General features: G+C 38.3%; 1 protein-coding gene across 4 annotated transcripts in view; it reads right to left on the bottom strand.

The window, feature by feature from the left end:
• Positions 1-26,268, bottom strand: part of FBH1 (F-box DNA helicase 1) — a 193,164-nt gene that overhangs the window by 44,160 nt on the left and 122,736 nt on the right. For all 4 annotated transcript variants that reach the window (XM_053716416.1, XM_053716414.1, XM_053716415.1 and 1 more), the window contains 4 exons: positions 13,839-13,975; positions 6,795-6,894; positions 1,858-1,979; positions 1,254-1,329 (listed from right to left, as the gene is read on the bottom strand). In XM_053716416.1, the coding sequence (XP_053572391.1) occupies positions 1,254-1,329; positions 1,858-1,979; positions 6,795-6,894; positions 13,839-13,975 (435 nt within the window). The remainder of the gene's footprint in view (positions 1-1,253; positions 1,330-1,857; positions 1,980-6,794; positions 6,895-13,838; positions 13,976-26,268) is intronic.

Raw genomic sequence — 26,268 nt, 5'->3', positions numbered from 1 at the left:
AAGTCTGCTTCCCAGTTCTGTAGACCTGGTATGTAAAATGGCAGATATAGCACTAGGTCTATGCCAAGGTGAAGATATGACAAAATGTCCTTCATTTGACAACAGCTATAAGTTACTCCTTGATACAAGCAACCAAAATCATGTTGCTGGATTTAATTTATAGAGGATTAAGACAACTGGGGTCCCAGTTCTATGAAAAACAGCACCAATTTTCAGAATCCTATTGTAAGCGAGAACTTGTTTTGGCAGCCTCCCTTGAGTGCTCTATCTTTGAGGGAGGAGCCTTTCCTCTCAGGAATATTAGTATGTTTGACTACAGATAAAGAGGGTGGTTAAGAAATACAATCTTTGACCAAGTTGGAGGATTCCTCAAACGTATCTTCACCATCTCTTTTACATTAATCGATTTACTTTATTACACTTCTTCCGTAAGGTAATAAGAGCAAAAAGCAACCCTTTAATTTAATCTGTATGACATATGGATGCATAACCCTTATACTTCTTGATGGTAACTATATCAGAAGAGGAAGAAAATTAACTGGAAGGTGGACTTGGATGCTTACATATGCAAAAAAAAAACTTCCTTCTGATGGTGTAAAAGCAGCACAAAAAATTACCCAAATTTTGCCTTTCTAAACAAGAATCCCCCCACCCATAACGCCTTATAAGAAGGTACCATCTCAATGGGTAATTTACTGAATTCAACTGGTTAAATGAGAACATAAAATATATGGATGTAGGTAATAAACATTTCCAGGATAGGTATCGCTTTTATCCAGTTTGTAAAACCGAATAAACAAAATAAGAAGACACTCTTTAGCAGTAGGAGACCTTGCATTTTCTGTCCATATGCTACTTAAGGTTAGCCTTTCATTAGTGAGTGCTACTATGGTAAGAGAAGATAATGGGATAATTCAGGCTAGAACCCCTATCGCCTTACTCCAAATAGGCAGAAACAGTAAAGTTGATAGAGATGTTTATATAAACGTGTGTCGGCACCATAAAGACTTCTGGGAGTTCCTTCCTACTCGAAGGGGGCATAAGGCAATATACCCACCAAATGATGAAACAAATATCAAAAAAGCACAAGAGGAATTTTGTTATTTTAAGGTCAATAATAATTACAATGAATACAATTTACAATTAATGAAATTTAACCTTCCCACACTTGACAGGATTATCATCAATACAAAGATCTTTGGAAACTGCAAATATTCATTCCAAGGATTTCGACTCACATACAAGAACCTTACGTTTTGATCTTTCTGCTTCTGGCTGAAGGAGAACCCAAATTGAGAGAATTTTATTCAATCCAAAGTTATCTGGTCCCTAAAAAAGAAAAATAATAGTGAAATTACATGTTGTTCTAAACAGTCATAGTTATTAATATTACCTGTAAAAATACCACATTCTGCATTGCTGTAGACCGAATAAAGTATATATCTTTACTATCTTCACCTATTTTGTTTTAGAGTCATTTGATTTTACTAGTAGCTCCTAAACATTTCTCCATAAACAAGAGCTTGACAAATTTATGTTTATCTTAGAATTAGACAGAAAACAGAAGGACCCTTTGTAATATTTTCTAGGAGCCAAGCAAATGTCACTGTATGCAAATACACGTACAATGATAATGCTAAAAAAAAGCCCTGGTATCATGACTCCTGGAATTGTCAAGCTCTGCTGCCAGCTTGTTAACAGAACTTTTGTGACGGGCCTAGTAACAGTAGCGCATCATAGGAGATCTCTAACCCTGAGCAAGATCAGAACAACGTGCAGAAGAAGGAGAGCACATAACACAACAACATGCAGACAATATTTAGCGCCCTGCATTTTACATTATGTATCTCCACATACCCCAATGATGTGGATTCTTGATGGATTTTCCCCCTCAGTAACTCGGACAGCCTCATCAAAGACACCTGAATTAGTCCTACATAAAATGGCAACATTTACGGCGGATTGACCTTGAAGACTGCCTGAAAGAAACGCATGATAAAGGTAAGACAGGCTGTAGCACACAAACATAATGCTCAAAGATTGGGGAGACCTTTATACATGGGTCACTGGCCCTAGGCTATATTTACCTACCGACTTCTTTAAATAGACATAAAGGTGCATTTTCTTATTGCAGTATTGCTTGCATATAACTATGTGTTTAATATTAGCAAACAAGGAGAAACAGATACAAAGTGCAATCTAGAATGACAATGCACTATGATCTGGATCTAAACATTTCCACAAAGCCAATCAGGAATGGCATATGTATGTATGTGCTGTTTGTAGCTCAGGACTAGCAGTGCATAGACAATCAGGTGCTGACATTAAAGGAATATGAAAGTCAAACTTAAAATGTTATGATTAAATAGAGCATTAACATTTAAAAAAAAAATATCTAAATTTACTTGCAGTCTTTTTAAGAGCAAACTTTCTGAGGAACTGGTTCCTACTGGGCATGTGCAGGAGTTTGCAGTATATAAACAGGTCTGTGATTGGCTGCTGACTGCCACATGATACAGGAGATAGGGAAACCAAACAAAATGTAGAAATAAGTCCGTTAACACAATCTACTGCTCATTAAAATTTCAAGTAAATGTTATTTTATTGTCCTTTTAATATGCATGTGTCACAATTTTACAGTAATTGTCCTTTAACTGTATGTTTAGCCTCTTTGTGGGGGTTAAACAGCTTTAGACAGGCAATAGTGGATTAAGAAAATCCTCTAATGAATTGGAACATTTTCTTATTGGAGTTTTATGTCCCTTTCATGGCTTAATCTTGGAAATAACTTATACTACTAAGAAAGTGAAATGGTGTTCATCTAATTTATACATAGGCCAGAGTCACACTAAACATGTGAAATATTGTGCTGTGTCACCCTGTGATGTGAGAATTTATTTTGGACGGATGGTGGATAGGGGTGAATTACATATACAAAGGACAACAGACCATCTAATGCTGCACATTTCAGATGTTTGTTTGGACATAGTACAGGTTTCTAATGCATTTACAATGTTTTTATTCAATAAACTAGCCTATATAGTACACAGACTGGAACTTAAGGCTTTAACAAAACAAAAAAAGGTTTTACCTACAAAGAAGAAAAATAAATATTAGAACATTTCCTCTTAAATTGGTTAAACAACAGATTACTAAAATCACTTTTTTCACTCACAGTGGAAGCGAATTCTCCTATGAGATCAGCCCCTCCTCCAGACGGATGGAAAGATAGGGCACCTCACTGTCTAGACGCTTTAAAAGGGACAATAAACGTCTTGAGATTTTTGGGGAGGCTTCTGGTATACGGAGTCTGATAGCTAAGCTGTACTGAGACAAACAATGGAGCAGGGTAAAAAGCCAGCATCTTTCAGGGCAGAGGAAGGCCCAGAGAACTGCACTCAACCCTGAAAGGTGTCCGGGGCAAATTACCAGCAGGCAGTCCAGCGTCTACTTTGCACAACCAGCATTGCTAGATTAATATACTTTATAACATTTAAACCTCTAAATTTCTGCCTGTTTCAAAGGCTCTATTGACATGCCTCTTAATCACATGCTTTTGTATTTGCTTTTCACAACAGGAGACTGCTAGTTCATGTGGGCCATATAGATTAGGACGTAATAACATTTTGACACTAATTGAACTCTCTATTGAAATTCTGAGAATTATTATACATGATTCCTTTAACATATCTATAAGTTAAGTGGTAGAGTATTTCAGAGTATAAGTTTATCGTAAAATTGGGTTAGTCAAAGATTAGACCTGACTTAAAGGGACACTGAACCCAAATTTTTTCTTTTGTGATTCAGATAGAGCATGCAATTTTAAGCAACTTTCTAATTTACTCCTATTATCAAATTTTCTACATTCTCTTGTTATGTTTATTTGAAAAGCAAGAATGTAAGTTTAGATGCCAGCCCATTTTTGGTGAACAAACTGGGTTGTCCTTGCTGATTGGACAGCACCAATAAACAAGTGCTCTCCATGGTGCTGAACCAAAAATGTGCTGGCTCCTTAGCTTAGATGCCTTCTTTTTCAAATAAAGATAGCAAGAGAACGAAGAAAAATTGATAATAGGAGTAAATTAGAAAGTTGCTTAAAATTGCAAGCTCTATCTGAATCATGAAAGAAAAACATTTGGGTTCAGTGTCCCTTTAAGTGAGGGGCAGTGGGGTTAAGAAGGGAAAGGAAATTGTATATGTTATAGATTATGTTTATCATGTCACGCTATATATAAAGATTTATTTTGTAACTTGATAATATAATTATAACATTATTACAGTATTAAATGGAATGCATCAATATAATATATATACATTTTTAAATATGTTCACATTTAATTTGGTCTATTCACGTCTCCAGCTATGGCTGTTAGAAATAGAACTCAAGAGAAAAGGAATAATAAAGAACAATTAGAAAAGGTCACATGTCCTATTGTATAATGTAAATGGCTTTATACCAAAATTAAAGGGGCATTAAACACTAAATAAATGCTAGATAGAATGATGCATTCAAAGAAAAGATCAGTCTGAGAATAACATATAGAAGTATTTTTTAAAGTTTCATTAGCTGTTTAAATATTGACAAAATAAGTAAAATTTTAGAGTCTATAAAACAAGCTGCCATGTTGTAACTTAGGTTACCTTCTCTGCTGTGGCCAATTAGGGACAGTTATAAATAGGTCACTAGAGTGTGCAGCCAATGGCTGTGGGGAATACAAGTGTTCTTCAGTTTCATTAATAAATTCAACTGAAATGCTCACAAATTCAGAATGGAATTCCAGGAAAAAGGGACAAAATAAATAATGAAAGTATATTTTTTATTTATACGATTTATCATTTTATATTACCATCTCAAATGTTTCAATGTCCCTTTAACCCTTTGAGTGCTAAGCACTTTCCCACCCGGGTGCTAAGCTGATTAATTAATTTTTTTATTTTGTGGAAAAAAAAAAGTTTTAAACTTTTTTTTATTTTTTCCAGATCCCCAAGACTTACACTATTGGAAAGGTGAGGTGATTACCTTTCCAATGGTGGGTCTTGGGGGTCTGTAGCTGCCTGAGATATGGGCTTCTAAGCAGCATTCCCCCTTTCCTATACTTTGTATTAACAAATTGTTAATAAAGTTGCGTGGTGACGTCATCACATCATTGTGCATGATGTCACCGCGAAAAACGTTATGCCCTGGCGATGCCTGTCACTCTACAAGCATGATCGCCGGGGTAGGAGCAGGTGGGAGCCCCCAGATCTCCCTCAAGGTGCGAGAGTGCTAGTGACGGCTCTGAACCGTCATTAGCACCAGAGTGGGAAACTCTGTGACGGCTCACAGCCTTTATTAGCACTCAAAGGGTTAAGTATTGCTGTAAAATATCATTCAGATATGTTTTCTACCAAGATAGATAAATTGCAATAAGGAATTCATTACAAATTATATTAAAAATGCGAAAGAAAGATTATGTTTTTTGGAACTGAGGATATAAGATATTAAGGATTCCCAGCAAGTTAATAAATAAGAATTAGAGTTCCACAAAAAACAAATATGCAAAATAAAGTTAATGATTTAGTAGATAGCACAATCTCAGGGTAAGGTTTGAAAGAATCTGTAGAACATAGAGATCGTTATATTTGGTATCATATAAAATTAAAAGTAACTAAATTATTAAATATAACTGGAAGACAAAGACTTATGGAGTAGAAAAAGTGCATAGGAAAAAAAGAATAGATGGTTCACAGATACCCAGAATTATAATCAAATGTGTAGATTTTCAAGATAAATAAGCAATTCTGCAGGCAGCTAAAATTAAATTAAATGATCTGCAAGCAGAGGGTAATATGGATTTCTCAAGACTACTCAGATGAAACAATAAAAGAATGAAAAGCAATGGCTCCTTTTTGGCACACCTAATTAAAGGGATACTGAACCCAATTTGTTTTCTTTCATGATTCAGATAGAACATGCAATTAAAAACGAAAACAAGAACATATATTTTCAATAGCCCTGAAGAGGTTAGGAAATAACTTGGTGAACAGGAATCTAAAAATACGCAGCTTTAAGAGTCACATTAGATAGGTAGCTTCTATCTCATGGCTATTTTTTTTTAAGTTAGACATAGTGGAATTATGTATTATTTGAGGATATTAAATTGATTTTAGGTATATTTTCTATACTTATGTCAATTTTAAAGAATTCGGTATTTCACTTTCTTGGATGTCTATTAAGCTATGACTTGGAAGCCTCCTTTTGCCTTTTTTCATTACTGGGTGTTTTTTCAATCTGCCTTTGTTTTTTTAGCAAGGATTTTTTTTTTTTTTTAAACAATTCAACATGTTTTATTGTCCTTTTTCTTTCATTTTGTGCCCACCCTTATGTTAAGTGGTGCCTGTTTTACTGCTTGGTATTCATCTCGCCTGTTAAGTATTAGCTACGTAGGACAAAGATAATTAGAATTTAAATAATCAACAAAGGAAAATTCTATATCTTGGCCTAATACCTAGATAATATTTACCATGGTTCCCACCCCTTGCATTTCATCCTATTACAGGACAGCCTAGGAATGAGAAATTGAGGTAATCTTCATATTGGTAAAAGGGGTGTGACTTATTGCTGTCCATGCTCCCTTCTGAGAGGGGATCTCACATGGTAAGTAATACCTAGGTATTAGGCCAAGATATATAATGTTCTGTTATTGAATATTTAAATTCTATTTTTTTACTCTCATAGCAGTCATTACATGTATTTCTACAAATAATCTAGGGGATTGAATGGAAATAGCAATACGTTATGTTCTTTCTCTTACTTTCTTGATTAGTTCCAACTAAGGTTTTATTTTGCACTTTCTTGCAGGTGTCAAGGATAGTGGCGCCAACATAAGCTATTTCAGCCCCAAATCTGAAACTCTGCATAAGAAAAAATAAAAATAAAAGTGAGCATTATAGATGGATGAGACATGCAGCAAATATTTACAGTGTTTAAGTCAAAATTAAAACTTTTATGATTGAGATAGAACATGCAGTTTTAAGAGACATTTCAATTTACATTCATTACTTTTTTTTTCTTTTTTCAAAGAACTTTATTGATCAAAACAAAATACAGGAGTTAAAGAATACTAGAATTTACATGCACATGCAATGATAATCACTAGGACTGATGTGAGCACCATTGTCTTTGTCCCCACAACTTCTGGATCAGTGCTCCATGAATGTTGTCAATGCATTGTCAGATCATCACCTGCTTTACTCATTACTACATATTAAAGATAAAGCTCAGTTTTTTACGAGTTTTCTCATATTGTCCTGCTGCAGTCCATAATCACTGAGATGAAGGTAAACATAATATCTCACAAGAACTTAGAAATATAGTATAACATATTAATTAATCTCCTTTTTGGAGGTGTAACATCCAAGAAGTGCAAATAATAATAATCGTGCACAAAAATATATAGAAAATACATGTGATTTTAACTGAAATTTCAACAGATAGGAGAGCGTATATCATAGTTATGATCTAGCATACAGAAAACTCAATTTATAACAATCAAAGATGTGACTCATAGAACTATCAACTAGCACTAACTATTGGGCTATATTGTTGTATAAGGGATACATGCAATAGAATTAAGTAGGGCTACTAATTGCAATGTACAAATAAATCCTAGCAAACTATGGTATTCGTTAGGAAGCATAAAGATGTAGGGGCTTTGGGAACTTATATGGTAATAATTTATTGCCCACACCACCAAAAGGGGGCACGAGAAATCTATGAGGCTTTGTAAGCGAATAGTCTATAGGGAGTTATATTGGTCTAACAGTGAGACACAGGCTAACTAATATGAAGTGCTATAACACTGCAGCATATAGTAAAGTGGAGTATAAGGAGAGCCCAGAATACAGTTCTTTCAAACAACCAATTAATACATCTCTGAAGAGCCCGGTAAAAGACTCAGTAGTTGCCTAATCAAAATAGCAAGCGTCTGTATTTGAAGTCACACGGTGACGCAAAAAATATATAACGTAAGCATCTGCATATGAAAACGAACTCCCTAGTAAGAGCAAGCAGTTATTAGCCAGCATCCCATAAAACCACCCTGCGAGCAGAAAATAAAATTACAGCGTAGTATAAATATGTAGTGGGCAAGTGGAAGCAGCACACAATGCGTTACCCTAACCCTAACCATGAGTCCTGAATCTAACTAGAGGATCTCCCAGGAAGGTCCGATAGTATGCCACCCCAACGGATCAAGATAGTCTCTTTTGGCTGATAGAAATTATCCTACCCCACATCGAGATATCAAAGGATGCTTCTTAATAGAGGTTCCAAAGAAACTTGGTGGGGTCTCCCTGGCAGTAGCTTCGGCCTCTCCGGAACAGAGTTGCAGCCGCACAAACAGAGATTCCAAGCTCCACTGCTTGCGTACGCGACCATCGCTCTCTTCCACATTAGACATCCAAGTAAGTAGGTGAGGCTCCGTGAACGAGCAGCTAGGGCCTCTCGCCCCCCACCACAGAGCATCAAGCCGAATCACTGGGAGAACATTACCCTGTGCGGGCGTAGACTTGTCAGGCGGGTGAGCTGATTGTATTATAGCCCACTCCGTAGGAGCGACCGCTTGCCACGAGGTCAGGCCTCCACATACCATTGCCTTGCGTTCAGATCCCTGCTTCTGCTGCTTTGAGAGTAGTAACTCTTCTACGGGCAGTTGCCGGCTCTCCAGTAGTTGAATATCATCAGATTCAGCAAGCTGACCCAAGCGCTCCAGCTGCCTAATCAGATCTATTTTGAAATCTGCAAAGAGAAGTTGTAGCTCCTGATAGGTATCTTCCATATTTGTATAATAGGACCAGGTATAGTAGCCCTGATAGATTATAAGTGTAGCCCAAGGGCTTGTAGTAACAGTCTTATCTGTGTACGAAGCGTATCTGTGTACGTGGTGACCCAGAGGTCTGGGGGGAGAATGTAAACGGCAGCCTTAGCCGCGCTGTGCACTAGCTGCAAGTTTATAAAGGCCTAGCTCACAGAAAATGTACGCAGCTCACTTGGAGAACATAGGTCAGGGTGTCCGTAGTCCGCTCCTGGACTTTTGGTATAGTAGGTAGACAATCTTAGCTTCCCAGCAAAACAATCCTAGGTAATTATCTCTTCTTGGATGAAAGTAGAAAGCAAAGTTTATAAATATAAGCAGGAGCTTCTCTGAAACACGTCCTGCCGCTCCAAGCATAGGCTTCGCCCCCCCATTCATTACATTTTGCCCCCCCCCCTTATTAAACTGACCCTGTTACTAATCCTTCCTCTATTATACAATTAAAGGAAATGAAGAGCTTGTTTAAAAGCTTTTTTATTTTTATTTTTGAAGTAAATGCTTAACACTTTGAATAAAACATCATGGAATGTGGGTGGTATAAATTCACCTATTAAAAGGAAGGCCATTTTGAATCATATTAGAAAAGGTTATAACCAAGATTTATTATTCATTCAAGAAACTCATTTGTTAGATGTTGAACACGTAAAACTAAAAAGGAAATGGGTAAAGGAAGTTATTTTTGCATCCTACAAAAAATCTATATAGGTATTGCTATTCTCATTAATAAAAAAACTAGACTATTAAATAAAAAAAGATCACTCGTGACCCACAAGGGAGTAATTTGATTGGTCAAATAATAATTAATAAAGAGATATTCACGCTATGTAATATTTATGGTCCTAATGAGGCCAACGGAGCATTCTGGGAATCCCTGGTGAAAATTACTTAAGTTTAGCGACTCCAAGCTGATTATTGGAGGCGATTTTAATATGGCTCCGAACTTTAAAGTGAATGTAAAGTTTGACTAATGTGTGTCCGGTTTTTAAAAATCCTATTAAAAACAGGGGCACTTTCATTCATCAAACTTTACATTTCACCCTTTTATTTTTGAAAGCCACTCCAGCGCTTCCCCAGCCCGTCGCAAGCCTCTTCATATGTCAGCAATGACTAATCCGGCTTCCTCCAATCATGGCAGAGCAAACATTGCCTGAGGCCAAACCGTGATTGGAGGAAGCCAGATTCGTAATTTTTGACATATGAAGAGACTTGCGACGGACAGGGAAAGCACTGGAGCGGCTTTCAAGAATAAAAGGTAAGTATTTTAACAAAACGAGTGAAATGTAAAGTTTGATGAATGAAAGTGCCCCTGTTTTTAATAGGATTTTTAAAAACCGGGCACACATTAGTCAAACTTTACATTCACTTTAAGTGTAATAGATTGAGAGATACTACAAATAGAAAAAAAAAAGACAATAGAGGGAGATCTGACAGGTTTTTTTCTGACTGTCTCTGCGCTAAGAATATCAGTGCGCTGGACCACTGAGAAGTTTCAGCCCGCTCCACTAGCACCAGCTGGGTGCTTCATGTTTGTGAGTATTCACATTCTCCTGTGTTGTTGTTTTGACCTGTACTGGCGATATTAGGCCATGGTGGCGCCTCTGTTTTTTACTCTCTTTTTTACGGAAGCACTGGATTTGATTGATGCATGGAGATATCCAGCACTACGGAATTTTGCGGCGCTATACAAATAAATGATAATAATAATAAAAACTCAGATACAAGAGAATTTACCTACTTCTCAAAGAAATATTCATCCGCTTCTAGAATAGACCTAGTTTTAGTTTCTACAGAACTAGCACAAAGAATAAAAGGTTAAAATTGGGGAAATTATAATTTCTGACCATGCTGCTGTTAGTTTAGGCATTACCGTAGGGGAGAGGGAGAAACACTTTAGGAAGTTTAAATTTCCAAAATGTTGGTATAGTTCTAAACAGTTTGAGTAATTTGTGAGAAAAAAATTGGCAGACTATCTTAGAAATAATAATAATGATAATTGTGATATTCAGATACTTTGGGAAGCAGGTAAAGCTGTTATGAAAGGAAAAATTATTGCATATATAGCTAAATATAAGAGAATATCTCAAAAGTATTTAAGTGAAAAACTGGGGACTTCTTATGCAACGTACTTGGGTAATCGGACTCAATGTGATCTAAAAAGTTACCTGGCTGATAAAAATGAAACTGAATGATGGTCACTGAGGAATATGTGATTTATTTGCTTGGAAACGCGTCTGACCTGTTTGAACTTTTGACCGGTAGAACCTGCCACCATACACTATTTTGCCATGTAATGTTTTTTGTAAATACATTGCATTAAATTCACTGCATTACCAAGTTCCGTGTGCCTCTTGTCTCCATGTGCCGGGTGCGCTGACTACTGTGATTTATTTACTTGGAAACGCGTCTGACCTGTTTGAACTTTTGACCGGTGGAACCTGCCACCATACACTATTTTGCCATGTAATGTTTTTTGTAAATACATTGCATTAAATTCACTGCATTACCAAGTTCCGTGTGCCTCTTGTCTCCATGTGCCGGGTGCGCTGACTACTTGTGCCTGTTTGATTCTATTGGAGCGGGGGTGGATCGCTCCTGTCTTTGCACCGGCAGTGGGACTCTGTTACGCTACTACGTCATCACGACACTACTGGAGGAGGGATTGTCTACGTGAAGGCCACTGCAGAATATTTACGAGTGAATGGCTGCCGTGTCTGAGCGCTCCCTTACGTTTGTTTGAACAAAAAGTTGATGCAGCTGCAACATCAGCCATAGAAATGGCAGGCCTGAGAAGATGGCTAGAATATAAATAAGCTTTCCTTAGATAAAATTCAAGTTTCCTATCTAAAGGGTCATTAAAAGAAGTACTATCTTCCATAGGAATAGTAGTACGTTTAGCAAGAGTAGAAATAGCCCCATCAACTTTGGGGATCTTTTCCCAAAACTCCAATCTAACTGCTGGCAAAGGATACGATTTTTTAAACCTTGAAGAAGGAATAAAAGAAGTACTAGGCCTATTCCAATCCTTAGAAACCATATCAGAAATAGTATCAGGAACTGGAAAAAGCTCTGGAGTAACCACATGAGGTTTATAAACAGAATTTAAACATTTACTAGTTTTAATATCAAGAGGACTAGTTTCCTCAATATCCAATGTAATCAACACCTCTTTTAACAAGGAACGAATATACTTTATTTTAAATAAATAAGTAGATTTGTCAGTGTCAATATCTGAGGAAGGAAGGATCTTCTGAATCAGATAGATCCACATCAGAGGAGGATAATTCAGCATCGTGTCGGTAATTTGAAATTTCATCAACTTTATGAGAAGTTTAAAAAGACCTTTTACGTTTATTAGAAGGCGGGATGGCAGACAAAGCCTTCTAAATCGCATCAGCAATAAAATCTTTTATATTCACAGGTATATCTTGTACATTAGATGTTGAAGAAACAATAAGCATTGTACTATTACTGATGGGCACATTCTCTGCATGTAAAAGCTTATCATGACAACTATTACATACCACAGCTGGAGATATAATCTCCACAAATTTACAACAGATGCACTTTGGTAGAACTGTTATCAGGCATCAGGGTTCCAACAGTGGTTTCTGAGACAGGATCAGATTAAGACATCTTGCAAATGTAAGAGAAAAAACAACATATAAAGCAAAATTATCAATTTCCTTATATGGCAGTTTCAGGAATGAGAAAAAAATGCAAACAGCATAGCCCCCTGATATAGAAAAAGGCAAGAGGCATATAGGAATGGAGTTTTAAATAATAAAATTATTTGGCACCAAGTATGACGCACAACGCAAACTGAATTTTTTTTGGCGCTAACAACATCCGGAAATGACACACTCGCAACCTTGTGCGAGGAACTCCACATCAACTAAGACGCCGGAAATTACGAATTTGCGTCATCGGACGTACCTTCCCGCCAAAAATGACGCTATAAACATCAGCATTTTGCATCTCGCGAGCCTAATTTTGCCCACAAAATTTTATGAAAAAGCAGTCAATTGTAAAAAGACTATACCCCAGATAAGAAAAATATTTTCCTAAATATATTTTTTCCCAAATATGAAACTGATAGTCTGCAAAAGGAAATATACATAAACCTGACGCATGGCAAATATAAGTACAATACATATATTTAGAACTTTATATTAATGCATAAAATGCCAAACCATAGCTGAGAGTGTCTTATGTAATGAAAACATACTTACCGAAAGACACCCATGCACATATAGCAGATAGCCAAACCAGTACTGAAACAGTTATTAGTAGATGTACTGGAATATGAGAGTATATCGTCGATCTGAATAAGGGATGTAGGAGATGAATCTCTACGACCAGTAACACAGAACCTATTAAATAGATCTCCCGCGAGGAAAACCATTGCATTCAATAGGTGATACTCCCTTCACATCCCTCTGACATTCACTGTACTCTGAGAGGAATCGGGCTTCAAAATGCTGAGAAGCGCATATAAACGTAGAAATCTTAGCACAAACTTACTTCCCCACCTCCATAGGAGGCAAAGTTTGCAAAACTGACTTGTGGGTGTGGTGAGGGGGTGTATTTATAGGCATTTTGAGGTTTGGGAAACTTTGCCCCTCCTGGTAGGATGGTATATCCCATACGTCACTAGCTCATGGACTCTTGCCAATTACATGAAAGAAATGTAAACTTAGGACCCAGCCCATTCATTGTTCAGCACCTGGGTAGTGCTTGCTGATTGATGTCTAAATGTAGCCACCAATCAGCAAACACTACCCTTGTGCTGAACCAAAAATGGGCCGACTCCTATGCTTACAATTTTGCTTTTTCAAATAAAGATACCAAGAAAATGAAGAAAAATTGTTAATAAGAGTAAATAAGAAAGTTGCTTAAAATTGCATGCTCTATTTGAATCATGAAAGTTTAATTTTGACTAGACTATTCCTTTAAAGAGAATAACAGCTGTTTTGTATAAATTACCTGAGTGAGGTAGAATATATGTGAGTGCTGTACTTCATAGAGCGCGTTGACAGCTCCACGAAACGTATAAATTTGCTGGTGGGGATCTCCGACAAAAATCTTCCCACACTTCTGGGAGAGAACAACCTGCATAATTGCTGTAGCAAAATAAAAACATTTTAGAAAGGCAAAATCACATGAAAAAACATAAATTATGCTTACCAGATAATTTCCTTTCCTTCTGTATAAGGAGAGTCCTCGGCTTCATTCCTTACTTGTGGGAAATACAGAACCTGGCCACCAGGAGGAGGTAAAGACACCCCAGTCAAAGACTTAAATACCACTTCCCTCACACCGCAGTCATTCTGCCAAGGGAACAAAGAATAGTAGGAGAAATATCAGGGTATAATGGTGCCAGAGGATAAAAAAACGTAATTTAGTTCTGCCCAACGGAGTACACGGGCGGGGGCCATGGACTCTCCTTATACAGAAGGAAAGGAAATGATCTGGTAAGCATAATTTATGTTTTCCTTCTTAATATAAGGAGAGTCCGCTGCTTCATTCCTTACTTGTGAGAAGTTATACCCAAGCTCTTGAGGACACTGAATGATAACGGGAGGGCTAAAAGGATAGGCGGACCCTAATCCCTAATGAGGGCACCACAGCCTGCAAAACCTGTCTACCGAAAAGTGTGTAAGGAGGACCAGGTAGCCTTACAAATCTGATCCATAGAGGCCTCATTCTTAAAGGCCCAAGAGGAAGCCACTGCTCTAGTGGAATGAGCCGTAATCTTTGAGGAGGTCTATGTCCTGCTGTCTCATAAGCTAGGTGGATAACATTCATAATAAATTCTAACGATATAGGGAAAATTAATGTCAAACTCCTCAAACTATACCTGTATTACAGCTTTAAAATGCTTATAATGATAAATAAATATTGAGAAGCGCTCATAAGGCTAAAGACATCAATTTTATTTTTTAAAACATATAATAATAAACTATAATAAGGAGTGTGCACTCTGTACCTATCACACTTGTTAAAATACTCCTTAAAATGTAAAAATTATTATAGAGAATAAATTGATAGAGTTACTTGTCGTATGTTTGGTTGTCCCGTTGTTACCCTTCCAAACAAACAACTTTGTTTCCTTTTGGAGCATGTGTCCTCCACTGGCCAGTAATATGCCTTAGATCTCGTTACCCTTAAATTCAAAATGTAACAGATTTACGGCACTAAATTGTATCCAAAATGTCAAAAAAGGTTATTTCAGATGTTTAACTCTTTACTCATCGTTACTTTTTCGGTCTCTATGTTCAAGGATTAAACATTTATTCCTCCAGGCTGATGTTTTTTATCGTTATCGTCCATGTAAGTGTTTAGCGGTGCCTCAGGGTTCACACAGAGCCAGTAGTTTTCACTTCACCAATTTGCACTCCAAAATTTATGCAGCACGCTTATACAGCAACCGGAATCAACGCATTTCAGCTCGGTGTGAGCCTCTCTCAAGAACTTGAAAAAGGCTCACAACAAGCTAAATCGCGTTGATTTGTTATACTACGAGACATTGGGAAGATTTGTGAATGAAGATTGTACAAACAGCAGCGAAACCAAAAAGAGGAAAATACTGGAAAATTTGAAAATAAGCATTTAAATCTGTAAGTGCTGTCATAGATTCTGGTTGCTGTATAAGCATGCTGCATACGTTTTGGAGTCAATCAATTGATTCTCTATAAGAATTGTTACATTTTAAGGAGTATTTTAACAAGTTTTATAGGTACAGAGTGCGCACTCTTATTATAGTTTATTATTATACGTTTTAAAAAATCAAATTGATCTCTTTAGCCTTATGAGCGCTTCTCAATATTTTTTTATCAGGATAACACTCCTCAACTAAAAAGATAACTAAGTCGAAGAAGCCTTCTGGCCCTTACGCTTCCCAGAATAGACAACAAACAAGGAAGAAGTCTGTCTAAAATCCTTAGTAGAATAGAACTTCAAGGCCCGAACCACATCCAAATTATGAAGTAAACGTTCCTTTGACGAGGAAGAATTAGGACACAAAGAATGAACCACAATTTCCTGATTGATGTTGCGATCAGACACAACCTTGGGAAGAAAACCTAAGCTAGTGCGTAGGACAGCCTTATCAGAATGGAACACCAGATAAGGAGGCTCACATTGCAAGGCAGCCATTTCAGAAACTCTGGGCGCAGAAGCAATAGCCAATAGAAAAATAACTTTCCAGGACAACAATTTAATGTCAACAGCATGCATAGGCTCAAACGGAGCCTTTTGCAAAACCTTAAGAACTAGATTTAAACTCCAAGAAGGAGCAGTAGATCTAAAAACAGGTCTAATCCTAATCAGAGCCTTAACAAAAGATTGAACATCAGAAAGCTCAGTGAGCCTCTTGTGCAGTAAAACAGGGCCGAAATCTGTCCCCTCAAGGAACTGGCAGAAAGGCCCTTCTTCTCCAGACCATCCTGGAGAAAAGAAAGGATCCTGGCAGCCTTAACCTTATGCCAGGACAAACCACGCTCTTCACACCAAAATAAGTAAGCTCTCCATACCTTATGATAGATGCGACGAGTAACAGGCTTACGAGCTTGATTGAGAGTATCAATAACTCTCTCAGAAAAACTTCTCTTGGCTAAGACTAAGCGTACCCCAAACAGTTTCCTATCCTGTAGTTACAATCTCCTAGGATGTTCTTAAGAAAAAACATAAATTATGTAAGAACTTACCTGATAAATTCATTTCTTTCATATTAGCAAGAGTCCATGAGCTAGTGACGTATGGGATATACATTCCTACCAGGAGGGGCAAAGTTTCCCAAACCTCAAAATGCCTATAAATACACCCCTCACCACACCCACAATTCAGTTTAACGAATAGCCAAGAAGTGGGGTGATAAAAAAGTGCGAAAGCATATAAAATAAGGAATTGGAATAAATTGTGCTTTATACAAAATCATAACCACCACAAAAAAGGGTGGGCCTCATGGACTCTTGCTAATATGAAAGAAATGAATTTATCAGGTAAGTTCTTACATAAATTATGTTTTCTTTCATGTAATTAGCAAGAGTCCATGAGCTAGTGACGTATGGGATAATGACTACCCAAGATGTGGATCTTTCCACGCAAGAGTCACTAGAGAGGGAGGGATAAAATAAAGACAGCCAATTCCTGCTGAAAATAATCCACACCCAAAATAAAAGTTTAACGAAAAACATAAGCAGAAGATTCAAACTGAAACCGCTGCCTGAAGTACTTTTCTACCAAAAACTGCTTCAGAAGAAGAAAATACATCAAAATGGTAAAATTTAGTAAAAGTATGCAAAGAGGACCAAGTTGCTGCTTTGCAAATCTGGTCAACCGAAGCTTCATTCCTAAACGCCCAGGAAGTAGAAACTGACCTAGTAGAATGAGCTGTAATTCTCTGAGGCGGAGTTTTACCCGACTCAACATAAGCAAGATGAATTAAAGATTTCAACCAAGATGCCAAATAAATGGCAGAAGCTTTCTGGCCTTTTCTAGAACCGGAAAAGATAACAAATAGACTAGAAGTCTTACGGAAAGATTTCGTAGCTTCAACATAATATTTCAAAGCTCTAACAACATCCAAAGAATGCAACGATTTCTCCTTAGAATTCTTAGGATTAGGACATAATGAAGGAACCACAATTTCTCTACTAATGTTGTTGGAATTCACAACTTTAGGTAAAAATTCAAAAGAAGTTCGCAACACCGCCTTATCCTGGTGAAAAATCAGAAAAGGAGACTCACAAGAAAGAGCAGATAATTCAGAAACTCTTCTAGCAGAAGAGATGGCCAAAAGGAACAAAACTTTCCAAGAAAGCAATTTAATGTCCAATGAATGCATAGGTTCAAACGGAGGAGCTTGAAGAGCTCCCAGAACCAGATTCAAACTCCAAGGAGGAGAGATTGACTTAATGACAGGTTTTATACGAACCAAAGCTTGTACAAAACAATGAATATCAGGAAGAATAGCAATCTTTCTGTGAAAAAGAACAGAAAGAGCAGAGATTTGTCCTTTCAAAGAACTTGCGGACAAACCCTTATCTAAACCATCCTGAAGAAACTGTAAAATTCTCGGTATTCTAAAAGAATGCCAAGAAAAATGATGAGAAAGACACCAAGAAATATAAGTCTTCCAGACTCTATAATATATCTCTCGAGATACAGACTTACGAGCCTGTAACATAGTATTAATGACAGAGTCAGAGAAACCTCTTTGACCAAGAATCAAGCGTTCAATCTCCATACCTTTAAATTTAAGGATTTCAGATCCTGATGGAAAAAAGGACCTTGTGACAGAAGGTCTGGTCTTAACGGAAGAGTCCACGGTTGGCAAGAGGCCATCCGGACAAGATCCGCATACCAAAATCTGTGAGGCCATGCCGGAGCTACCAGCAGAACAAACGAGCATTCCTTCAGAATCTTGGATATTACTCTTGGAAGAAGAACTAGAGGCGGAAAGATATAGGCAGGATGATACTTCCAAGGAAGTGATAATGCATCCACTGCCTCCGCCTGAGGATCCCGGGATCTGGACAGATACCTGGGAAGTTTCTTGTTTAGATGGGACGCCATCAGATCTATTTCTGGAAGTTCCCACATTTGAACAATCTGAAGAAATACCTCTGGGTGAAGAGACCATTCGCCCGGATGTAACGTTTGGCGACTGAGATAATCCGCTTCCCAATTGTCTATACCTGGGATATGAACCGCAGAGATTAGACAGGAGCTGGATTCCGCCCAAACCAAAATTCGAGATACTTCTCTCATAGCCAGAGGACTGTGAGTCCCTCCTTGATGATTGATGTATGCCACAGTTGTGACATTGTCCGTCTGAAAACAAATGAACGATTCTCTCTTCAGAAGAGGCCAAAACTGAAGAGCTCTGAAAATTGCACGGAGTTCCAAAATATTGATCGGTAATCTCACCTCCTGAGATTCCCAAACTCCTTGTGCTGTCAGAGATCCCCACACAGCTCCCCAACCTGAAAGACTTGCATCTGTTGAAATTACAGTCCAGGTCGGAAGCACAAAAGAAGCCCCCTGAATTAAACGATGGTGGTCTGTCCACCATGTTAGAGAGTGTCGAACAATCGGTTTTAAAGATATTATTTGAGAAATCTTCGTGTAATCCTTGCACCATTGCTTCAGCATACAGAGCTGAAGAGGTCGCATGTGAAAACGAGCAAAGGGGATCGCGTCCGATGCAGCAGTCATAAGACCTAGAATTTCCATGCATAAGGCTACCGAAGGGAATGATTGTGACTGAAGGTTTCGACAAGCTGCAATCAATTTTAGACGTCTCTTGTCTGTTAAAGACAGAGTCATGGACACTGAATCCATCTGGAAACCCAGAAAGGTTACTCTTGTCTGAGGAATCAAAGAACTTTTTGGTAAATTGATCCTCCAACCATGATCTTGAAGAAACAACACAAGTCGATTCGTATGAGATTCTGCTAAATGTAAAGACTGAGCAAGTACCAAGATATCGTCCAAATAAGGAAATACCACAATACCCTGTTCTCTGATTACAGACAGAAGGGCACCGAGAACCTTTGTAAAAATTCTTGGAGCTGTAGCTAGGCCAAACGGCAGAGCCACAAACTGGTAATGCTTGTCCAGAAAAGAGAATCTCAGGAACTGATAATGATCTGGATGAATCGGAATATGCAGATATGCATCCTGTAAATCTATTGTGGACATATAATTCCCTTGCTGAACAAAAGGCAATATAGTCCTTACAGTTACCATCTTGAACGTTGGTATCCTTACATAACGATTCAATATTTTTAGATCCAGAACTGGTCTGAAGGAATTCTCCTTCTTTGGTACAATGAAGAGATTTGAATAAAACCCCATCCCCTGTTCCGGAACTGGAACTGGCATAATTACTCCAGACAACTCTAGATCTGAAACACATTTCAGAAATGCTTGAGCTTTTACTGGATTTACTGGGACACGGGAAAGAAAAAATCTCTTTGCAGGAGGTCTCATCTTGAAACCAATTCTGTACCCTTCTAAAACAATGCTCTGAATCCAAAGATTGTGAACAGAATTGATCCAAATTTCCTTGAAAAAACGTAACCTGCCCCCTACCAGCTGAGCTGGAACGAGGGCCGCACCTTCATGTGGACTTAGAAGCAGGCTTTGCCTTTCTAGCTGGCTTGGATTTATTCCAGACTGGAGATGGTTTCCAAACCGAAACTGCTCCTGAGGATGAAGGATCAGGTTTTTGTTCTTTGTTGAAACGAAAGGAACGAAAACGATTATTAGCCCTGTTTTTACCTTTAGATTTTTTATCCTGTGGTAAAAAAGTTCCTTTCCCACCAGTAACAGTTGAAATAATGGAATCCAACTGAGAACCAAATAATTTGTTACCCTGGAAAGAAATGGAAAGCAAAGTTGATTTAGAAGCCATATCAGCATTCCAAGTTTTAAGCCATAAAGCTCTTCTAGCTAAGATAGCTAGAGACATAAACCTGACATCAACTCTGATAATATCAAAAATAGCATCACATATAAAATTATTAGCATGCTGAAGAAGAATAATAATATCATGAGAATCACGATGTGTTACTTGTTGCGCTAAAGTTTCCAACCAAAAAGTTGAAGCTGCAGCAACATCAGCCAAAGATATAGCAGGTCTAAGAAGATTACCTGAACACAGATAAGCTTTTCTTAGAAAGGATTCAATGTTCCTATCTAGAGGATCTTTAAACGAAGTACCATCTGACGTAGGAATAGTAGTACGTTTAGCAAGGGTAGAAATAGCCCCATCAACTTTAGGGATCTTGTCCCAAAATTCTAATCTGTCAGACGGCACAGGATATAAATGCTTAAAACGTTTAGAAGGAGTAAATGAATTACCCAATTTATCCCATTCCTTGGAAATTACTGCCGAAATAGCATTAGGAACAGGAAAAACTTCTGGAAAAACCACAGGAGCTTTAAAAACCTTATCCAAACGTTTAGAATTAACATCAAGAGGACCAGAATCCTCTATTTCTAAAGCAATTAGTACTTCTTTAAGTAAAGAACGAATAAATTCCATTTTAAATAAATATGAAGATTTATCAGCATCAACCTCTGAGACAGAATCCTCTGAACCAGAGGAATCATCAGAATCAGAATGATGATCTTCATTTAAAAATTCATCTGTAGGGAGAGAAGTTTTAAAAGATTTTTTACGTTTACTAGAAGGAGAAATAACAGACATAGCCTTCTTAATGGATTCTGAAACAAAATCTCTTATATTATCAGGAACATTCTGCACCTTAGATGTTGAAGGAACTGCAACAGGCAATGGTACTTTACTAAAGGAAATATTATCTGCTTAACAAGTTTGTCATGACAATCAATACAAACAACAGCTGGAGGAATAGCTACCAAAAGTTTACAGCAGATGCACTTAGCTTTGGTAGATTCAGCACTTGACAGCGATTTTCCTGTAGTATCTTCTGACTCAGATGCAACGTGGGACATCTTGCAATATGTAAGAGAAAAAACAACATATATAAAGCAAAATTGATCAAATTCCTTAAAAGACAGTTTCAGGAATGGGAAAAAATGCCAAAGAACAAGCTTCTAGCAACCAGAAGCAATAAAAAATGAGACTAAAATAATGTGGAGACAAAAGTGACGCCCATATTTTTTCGCGCCAAATAAGACGCCCACATTATTTGGCGCCTAAATGCTTTTGGCGCCAAAAATGACGCCACATCCGGAACGCCGACATTTTTGGCGCAAAATAACGTCAAAAAAATGACGCAACTTCCGGCGACACGTATGACGCCGGAAACGGAAATAGAATTTTTGCGCCAAAAAAATCCGCGCCAAGAATGACGCAATAAAATGAAGCATTTTCAGCCCCCGCGAGCCTAACAGCCCACAGGGAAGAGTCAAATTTTTTGAAGGTAAGAAAAAATTTATTAAATCAAATGCATTATCCCAAATATGAAACTGACTGTCTTAAAATAAGGAAAGTTGAACATTCTGAGTCAAGGCAAATAAATGTTTGAATACATATATTTAGAACTTTATAAACAAAGTGCCCAACCATAGCTTGGAGTGTCACAGAAAATAAGACTTACTTACCCCAGGACACTCATCTACATATAGCAGATAGCCAAACCAGTACTGAAACGAGAATCAGTAGAGGTAATGGTATATATAAGAGTATATCGTCGATCTGAAAAGGGAGGTAAGAGATGAATCTCTACGACCGATAACAGAGAACCTATGAAATAGACCCCGTAGAAGGAGATCACTGCATTCAAATAGGCAATACTCTCCTCACATCCCTCTGACATTCACTGCACGCTGAGAGGAAAACCGGGCTCCAACTTGCTGCGGAGCGCATATCAACGTAGAATCTAGCACAAACTTACTTCACCACCTCCATCGGAGGCAAAGTTTGTAAAACTGAATTGTGGGTGTGGTGAGGGGTGTATTTATAGGCATTTTGAGGTTTGGGAAACTTTGCCCCTCCTGGTAGGAATGTATATCCCATACGTCACTAGCTCATGGACTCTTGCTAATTACATGAAAGAAATGTCCCTGGATGATCTGGACAAAGCCACCAAGAGAGCGATTCGAATGATCGCCATTCCATTGCCTCAGCATGCACAGTTGTAATGGTCTTAGAAGGAACCTGGCAAAGTGAATGGTGTCCATGCAGGACACCATGAGACCAATCACATCCATACACTGAGCCACAGAGGGCTTCAAGGATGTCTGGAGGGCACAACATGACAAAGCTAGTTTACAGCGTCTCTGGTCTGTAAGGAATATCCTCATGAATATAGAGTCTATTATGGTACCCAGGAATTCCACCCTGGTACTTGGAACAAGAAAAATCTTTTCTAAGGTTTATCTTCCATCCATGAGACCGAAGAAGAAAAAGAAGAGATTCCGAATGGTTCTCCGCCAGACGAAAGGATGGTGCATGAAACAGAATGTCGTCCAAGTATGGAGCTACTGCTATGCCTCTGGTTCTGGCAACTGCTATTAGAGCCCCTAGAACCTTTGTAAAAATTATTGGCGCAGTAGCTAGACCAAATGGAAGTGCAATGAACTGGAAGTGCTGGTCCAGAAATGCAAATCTTAGGAGCAATGTTCCCTGTGTATTGGGACATGAAGGTAAGCATCCTTCAAATCTACAGTGGTCATGAACTGCCCCTCCTGTACCAGGGGAAGAATGGACCTTATCTCCATCTTGAAAAATGGAACATTTAGAAATTTGTTTAAGCACTTAAGTCCAGAATCGGGCGGAAATTTCCCTCCTTAAGACCACAAAGAGGTTTGAATAGTACCCCAAACCTATTTCTGCGATAGGTATGGGGACAATAACTCCTAAGGAGGCTCTTTAAATGACAAACTATTCTCGAGTGGGATTGTAGTGCGTTTGGCAAGAGTGGAGATAACCCCATCTACCTTAGGGACAGAACCCCACAAGTCCATTTGAGAGTCCAGAACCGGGAATAATTTCTTAAATGAAGGGGAAAAAAGTTATAATCCTTTCCCATTCATTCTTAATAATATTTGCCATTTTTACGGGAACTGGGAAAGTCAAAGGAACAACCCTGTCCTCGTAAACTCTAATTAAGGAATCAGAGGTTCATCCGGCAACTTGGCCTTTGGAACCTCTAGAGTAGACAAAACTTCCTTTAACAAAAAGCGTAGATGCTCAATCCTAAATCTAAAGTCAGGCTCCTCTGCAGCCGGAGGCTTAGAAGTAGTAGATTCCGACCCAGAAAGTTCATACTCAGAAGTGTCAGAATGAACTACATCAGATAACCGAGTAGAGGTTAAATCCAATAAACTATCTGATGCCCCCTGGGAAGGGATAGCAATATTCGACCTTTCACTTGCGCTTAGCAGGGTGAAATAACGCACTAAAGGCAGCAGACACCGCCGTAACTGCGCAGTAAAGTCTGGAGGTAAAATGCCTCCTCCAGAAGGAGGCTCAGGAGTGCTATGGGAAGCTGCATGTGTAATAGGAGATGACTGTAGGGTGCGCACCTAGCGGGACGGAGACCCCACAGAGGGGGACAGCTCAGTGGTATCAAATATGTTAGCTTTCTTTGACATAATCACTTTATCAAGGCATGTGGAACATAGTTGAGCAGGCGAGTAAACCACGGCCTCCTCACAATATAAACAGGTATTGGACTTGGGTAAAGAGGGAGTACCCTCTAAAGTCCCCCATAGCTTGCATATAAAAAAGTCACACAGAAGCGATTAATTATAAGAAAAAAAACGGCACCGTTATACCCAAAAATGACTGGGGTACTCACCACCTCCTATATCCCAGGCAGAACAGAGAACCACTCCTCTCCGTTAAACAGTGTAGTGAAGAAAGAGGAAGAAAAGTAACAACACCCGGTCACATGGTGCACAATGCAGTACCGCCCCTGCTAAGGGAAATAGCACGCCAAGCCATATAAGCTGCGCAGCTCCAAAAGTGAAACCTGTACGTTCCACATCAGCCCATGAGCCCAAAACATCTCACACATTCACAGCGTAAATCAAACATAACATATGCAATTAATCCCCACTGTTCAATAAATCCCCTCAGGAGATTATAAACCCTTGATTCCATACAGATAAAATAGGAGCCACACTGTGACCCTGTCTTCTAACGTTATCATATATGTAAAAGTTAAATGATCTTACCAGAATCTATGCTGTGGAACAGAAACACAGCCTCTTAAGGTTGACAGTCTATAGCATCGCTCCTGACATGGACTTGAGTGAAAAAAAAGCAGGCAGTGAAACTCGTCAAAACTGATTGCTTAGGAGCTGTTAATATGAGTCTGGATGAGTTTGCAGAATAGACTCTACCTGCATCTTCAGACTCTAACTTTTGTCAAAGCTCTCACTGAGAGGCTGACAAGACTACTTAAAACTCCAGTCCCATCTTGAAGGGTAGATACCCTTCATAAGGAACTACTCCGAAATCTTCCGACACTTCTCTGCCATCCTCCTGTGATGAAAAGCAAAGAATGACTGAGGTGTGAGGGAAGTGGGAGGAGTATTTAAGCCTTTGGCTGGGGTGTCTTTGCCTTCTCCTGGTGGCCAGGTTCTGTATTCCCAAGGAATGAAGTTGTGGACTCTCCTTATATTAAGAAGGAAAATTAAGTTTAAGGTAAGAGTAAAGGGTTATGGTATAAGGAAGTTGATATAGATTTCCAAACTACCAAAAAAAAAATTCTAAAGCAAATACAAATTTTATATATATATATATATATATATACATACATACATACACACACACACACACTGTTAAAATGTCAGGTTTCTGTGATGTAAAAAAATTAGACAAAGATAAATCATTTCAGAACTTTTTCCACCTTTAACGTGACCTATAAACTACACAACTTAATTGCAAAACAAACTGAAATCTTTACGGTGGACGGAAGTAAACAAAAAAAAACTAAAATAATGTGGTTGCATAAGTGTGCACTGGGGATGTAGCTGTGTTCATAATTAAGCAATCACATTTAAAACCATGTTAAATAAGAGTCACAACACACCTGCCATAATTTAAAGTGCCCCTGACTAAACCTGAATAAAGTTCAGCTGTTCTAGTAGGTCTTTCCTGACATTTTCTTAGTCGCGTCCTACACAAAAGCCATGGTCCGCAGAGAGCTTCCAAAGCATCAGAGGGATCTCATTGTTAAAAGGTATCAGTCAGGAGAAGGGTACAAAAGAATTTCCAAGGCATTAGATATACCATGGAACACAGTGAAGACAGTCATCATCAAGAGGAGAACATATGGCACAACAATAACATTACCCAAGAACTGGATGTCCCTCCAAAATTGATGAAAAGACGAGAAGAAAACTGATCTGGGAGACTACAAAGAGGCCTACAGCAACATGGTAGCATCATGCTTTGGGTCTGTTTTTCTTCAGCTGGAACTGGGGCCTTATTCAAGGTAGAGGGAATTATTAACAGTTCCAAATACCAGTCAATATTGGCACAAAACCTTCAGGCTTCTGCTGACAACGACCCAAAGCATACATCCAAATCAACAAAGGAATGGCTTCACCAGAAGAAGATTTAAGTTTTGGAATGGCCCAGCCAGAGCCCAGACCTGAATCCAATCGAAAATCTGTGGGGTGATCTGAAGAGGGCTGTGCACAGTAGATGTCCTCGCAATCTGACAGGTTTGTAGTGTTTTTGCAAAGAAGAGTGGGCAAATCTTGCCAAGTCAAGTTGTGCCATGCTGATAGACTCATACCCAAAAAGACTGAGTGCTGTAATAAAATCAAAAGGTGCTCCAACAAAGTATTAGTTTCACACTTATGCAACCATATTTTATTTTTACTTCCCTTCACCTAAAAGATTTCAGTTTGTTTTTCAATTGAGTTGCATAGTTTAAAGGTCACATTAATGGTGGAAAAAGTT

The sequence above is a fragment of the Bombina bombina genome, chromosome 6, assembly GCF_027579735.1.
Source record: "Bombina bombina isolate aBomBom1 chromosome 6, aBomBom1.pri, whole genome shotgun sequence".
Classification (NCBI taxonomy): Eukaryota; Metazoa; Chordata; class Amphibia; order Anura; family Bombinatoridae; genus Bombina; species Bombina bombina.
The sequence above is the reverse complement of the archived record's forward strand: the minus strand, read 5'-3'. Positions and strand labels throughout refer to the sequence as shown.